At 29.3% G+C, this 5,164-nt stretch overlaps 1 protein-coding gene across 1 annotated transcript; it reads right to left on the bottom strand.

Annotated features, from left to right (window-relative positions):
* Window positions 1-874: 874 nt before the first annotated feature.
* Window positions 875-2,332, bottom strand: LOC100794621 (uncharacterized). The gene has a single exon (XM_003539763.4). The coding sequence runs from the start codon at window positions 1,851-1,853 to the stop codon at window positions 900-902; it is 954 nt and encodes a 317-aa protein (XP_003539811.1). The 5' UTR covers window positions 1,854-2,332; the 3' UTR covers window positions 875-899.
* Window positions 2,333-5,164: the final 2,832 nt, after the last annotated feature.

Raw genomic sequence — 5,164 nt, 5'->3', positions numbered from 1 at the left:
GGGTTATCATAAAAAAACGTTTTTATCTTTCAACCAAAGATTAAGTTAGGAAGAAAATCGTAAAGACCTAGAAGACGCGGTCAAGATATCGTTCATTCCATTCATAATATATTCTTTGACATTATTTCCCGTAAAGATTTGGCAATGGCAATTCAGCCATGCCAATCAAAGTCATCCACTACCCTTTTAGCTAATTTCCGTTGATGTCCATGTCATGAACCCGAAAAGCCTGTTTGGCCACTCTCTTTTTCTTTCAAACCAAAAAAGAATAAAACTAATATACAATTTGGACATTTTCCTATGGCTACATGCTTATGGTAGAAAATAAATTCAACATTGTACACTTCTAGTAACATTCGAAATAATCACTTCCACACACAGCAAGACAGTATTTAATAATAACTACTTCAAAAGTTACATCAGAGATGATTATTGTTAATATAATAAACTCAGTCCAGTGGTGAGATTTGGATAAGTTGTAAAGAGACTTGATTCAAGTTTTTGTATGTCATTATATTGAATGTAATTTCTTAGTCAGTGTGCACAGCTTAAAATACTATGATTTTGGAACCGAGAGTACTAAAGATGATGATTTCTGATGATTACACTAAAAAATGATAATTTTTTATTAGGCGAAAGAGTTTGATTGGTTGAGAGTATAAACTCACAAAGAAAAAATGCAGAGAAATGAGCTAATTTTTTCTTATATAATAACTAAAATTTCTGAAACTCTAGGTTGTTGTCTTTATCTAAAAAAAGAATTGAGTATGTAACCTTTCAAGAGGAAAGGAATGAAAAGAAGAAGAGTTAAAGCAGAGGGAAGACAAAAGAATAAGAAACTAAAGAGACAAAAAAGGTTAAGAAAGAAAACCAATTAGAAGAACAAGAGTTCAGTTCCCTTATGAAGTCTTACAGGCATAGATCAACAAGGAGAATTCAACGCTGTCTTTATCTTTGTGTGCATTCTTTTCCTCAAACCACAACCTGCTATCCATGCCACTCCTAGTCCTGAACATGAACACCGCATAACCAGAAGAAGAAGGGTTGAAGAACCAATCATGAACATCCCAAAGCAAATCCACAAGCAACCCATCAACGAAAATGGTCTGGTTCCCCCTAAAATTCCACTGCAGCCTCTTCACACGAATCACAGTCTTCTTATCAATGCACACGCACAAAACCGGTGACTTGAACAACCCTTCATTCTCATTCTCCACACTGCATCTGATCATAACATCGTGCCACGTACCTGTGTCACAGAACTGAGCCTTAGTTGTATAAAGCGTGTTCCCAGAACAATGCTCTCTTCGTGACAAGAGTGAAACTTTAGCCAAAGGGGTGTTGTTGTTGTTATTGCTTTTGAAATTTTGCCTCTTGGAAACTATTTCTTCAGCAGCAGTGTCACCGAGAACCAAGCCTATTTCTGAGTCAATGATGATCACAACGTGAAAGCCCTGAACAGGTTCGGGTCCTGATTCGTACTTGGCGCTTGAGAGATCCCATAAGATTTCTACCTTGGATGATGATGAGTCAGAAGATTCGAGGATTTTGGAGCCTTTTTTCTTTCTGAAGAAGCGTGAATTGGTGTTGAGTCTGAAAAGTGGAGGGTCCTCGTCGTTGAAGGTTATGGTGAGTCCTTGGTTGGAGTGGCTCCTACACCATGTGACCGTGACGAGAACTTGCTTCAGCGTGGAGAGGACTAGTTTGTAGACGCTGGAGATTGAGTTTTGGGTGGAGGGTACAACAATGGAGGAGGGAGAGATGCACGCGTTGTGTGAATAGGAAGAACACGAGATTGAAGAGTGAGAAACGTTCACTGCGTTCTCACTGAAACAAGAAACTATGTCTCTCATTTTTTTTTTAATTGGACTCAATCGCTCTATCTTTATATACCCTTTTGTTTGCTTTTATTTGTTCGACGCGGGACTTGTGGTTGTTTGACACAAAAGATCTCAAGTTTTTGGAGAAATGGGTTAATGGTGGTTTTTGTTTTGTGGGTTGTAGGGAGAAAAATGGAGGTTATTATGGTTGCATTTTCATTTCATGTGCCTTGGGTTTCTGAAAGGGGGAAACTCGAGAGGAAGAGAAGAAGACTTTGCATTTAACATGACACAACACAACACAATCTCTCTCTCTCGTGTGTTATGAGAGGGGAGAGAGGAGATTAGAGGATTGAGGCAGAAACCTCGGTGGTGTGCTTTTTTTAATCTGAGTTGCCAGAGAACACTGCAATTTAAAAGAAAGGAAAAGAGAAAAAGAAAAGAAAGAAGGTGGGAAAAAGTTGATCCTGTATTTCAGCACCAGTTGTAACACGATTTGGATTTGGTTCAATATGCATACCATACCTCGGGGTTGATGACTATTAATACCTGCAATTAAGGAAATTAAATAACATGTTACCAGCAATTTACTAAATGTTTGGATTTCAATTTAAAATGGAATAGGCAAATTTTGAAATAAATTTAATGGTTCGCAAATTTAATTTTATAAAGGAAAAGGTCTAAATATTTTTATAAATTTCATTTTGTGAATAGAAGAATTTCATTTATTACTCGTCCAATTTTTTCCTTTTCTTTGTATTCTAAGTTTTTGCTTCATTTTTTTATAAGAAATAAATTGATATATTTTTTATTTTTTTATTTATAAGAATAGAAAACAGATATTAGAATTCTAAGAGTTTATTACAATTTATATCTTAATGATAAAAATAAACTCATATATATATATATATATATATATATATATATATATTAATAGTCATAAAAAAATATACACACATTAATTAATTATTAATTCTTTATGTATCTTTAAAGTCTATTAATCAAATGCTCTCTAAATAAATGCATTTATTTGCTAATTAATAATATAAGTCACATTGATTAAAAAAAAAACATATCCTTTTTAATTTTAGTAATGTCATTAAATGCTATAATTACTCAAAAATAATTTTATAGATACTTTTTTAGGAGTTTTTTTATTATATTTTATTGATACTTCTAGAATAAGATTTAATTTTTTACTGTGAATAATACTGAAATTTAAATTAACTAAATTTATTATTTTTATTAATATTAATGAATTAGTAATTTTTTAAAGGATTAAGGATAATATAATGTAATACTCTAGTATATTTTTTATATTATACTTTATCTTGAAATATTTATTATTTTATATAAAATATTAACTATATTTTTATAATATTTTCATTTATTAATATTTATATTAAATACTTAAATATATTCACAATTAGATTTTAACTATTTGGATAAAAAAATATTTTTATTAAAAAATAAGTTATTTTATCACGTGAAAAAAATACTTTTTTTCTAAAATATACATTACTTTAGCAGACAAATAAAATAAAGTGAGATGACAGTAGTGATTTTTCAAATTTTTTAGAAGTTTCCTTTGTCAAATATTATATGCATAAATTTAGCTTGAATGCTTTCTTAATGCAGTTTATTAAGTATTTGCCAACCTTCCAAATACCAAAAATTCTCAGTTCTGTGGAAATTCTCAACGAGTGGTCTCATTCACTTCAGTTCAAACCCTTTATCTGTTTAAACACAAGTTTCACATTCATTTCAAGCTTAATCTTCATGAATTTTTGTTTATGTTTTTATTATATATTTTTTCTAAATTACATGCATTTTTTTATTGTAGAAAATTTTATTTAAGTTAAATAAAATTATTATAGCAACAAAATCAGTTTTCTTTCCTAATATTTAACATAATTACATACCCAAAAAATTAAGACTTTGAAATTAAACTAAAATAATTTATATTAGTTTATATGCTTGGTGATTAATTTTTACTATCTATTGATAATATTGAATTAGAAATTTTTTTATGTTATACGATTATTTTAAATTTACAATAAGATTAAAAATAAAAAATATATAAAAGTGTGTTATTGCAACGATAATGTATAATTTATGTTATTAGATGAAAATAATTTTTTTGACAGAAGATGAAAATAAATGTAAGAAAAAAAAATTTTGAAAATAAAAAAATTATATTTTTTAATTAAGACTTTTCATCTTTATATTTAATAATTTAATATTTTATGACATAATTCAAAATTTAAAATCATATTTAAATTATAATTGGCTAAGATTAGTAATAATCTTATTTTTAATTAATATAGTATACTAACAATTAAAATATTAAAATATAATTTAAAATTAAATTTAAATAATCATGGAAATAAAATAAAATGCTTAATATGAAAAAAACTACACAACTTAATGGAAACAAAAATAGCTCTTAAAACTATTTTGATTGAAGATTGAAAAATTAGACTGACCAGAAAAAAAAAATGAAAATTTAGATTTATAACATAATGTGATATTTATAACACAGGTTCGTTAAATTTGCGAAGAAGCAGACTAAAAAATTGCTAGAGATTTGTGTTCATATTAGTTTGCCGTTTTTCCTTTGTTCCAAATTTTAATTTTACCTTGTTAAATAGGAAATTTTCTTAGGGGACCATTGAAGAAAAAAGTGTGATGGGATAAATATGTAGTTCCTCTTTCTTTCTTTCTGCTGCCAAAAATACTATACCTCTAGCAATAAACCAACAAAATGAATAGTGCAGTGGGGAAGCCATGAAAATATGCGATAGTGAATGTTGGACCCACAAAATAAATTTGGCCTTCAAAGTTTAAACTCACCCCAATGCGAATGCAAACTCATCTATGAGTAATATTTATTAGCAAAACGGGGCAACCGATAAAAGAAGGCACAAACGAGTTATACACTAATGACTTTCTAAGTAATTAAATAAATTGAGAATAAAATATTTAATGTAAAATTAAAGGAGTGAGACTATCTTAATTAGTTCTGGTCTACTTAATTGTTACATCATATCATATACTATACTAATAGATGATATCATGTGGTTGCAGTTGGGAAAGAAAAGCATTTGAATACACACGCACATGAATTATTAAAGCCTAACTGATGCAGTTTCTATCCTCTCAATTTACCCTTTTTTTTTGGTAGTTTCCTCCAACCAAACATAGATTATGAATTTGTGAAGTAATGTAGCGTTCTAGAGAGAGAGAGAGAGAGAAAAAAAATGGGGGTCACAACTTCTCACATCACAAGGACTTGAGAGTTTGATTTGCTATAACGGCCAAAGTGAAAAGGCGAAAAACATTTC

Source organism: Glycine max, chromosome 12 (genome assembly GCF_000004515.6).
Source record: "Glycine max cultivar Williams 82 chromosome 12, Glycine_max_v4.0, whole genome shotgun sequence".
NCBI classification, from domain to species: Eukaryota; Viridiplantae; Streptophyta; class Magnoliopsida; order Fabales; family Fabaceae; genus Glycine; species Glycine max.
The sequence above is the reverse complement of the archived record's forward strand: the minus strand, read 5'-3'. Positions and strand labels throughout refer to the sequence as shown.

Excerpts from the sequence above, each read along its gene's own strand:
- LOC100794621 (XM_003539763.4), bottom strand. The coding sequence starts at position 1,853 with ATGAGAGACATAGTTTCTTGTTTCAGTGAGAACGCAGTGAACGTTTCT.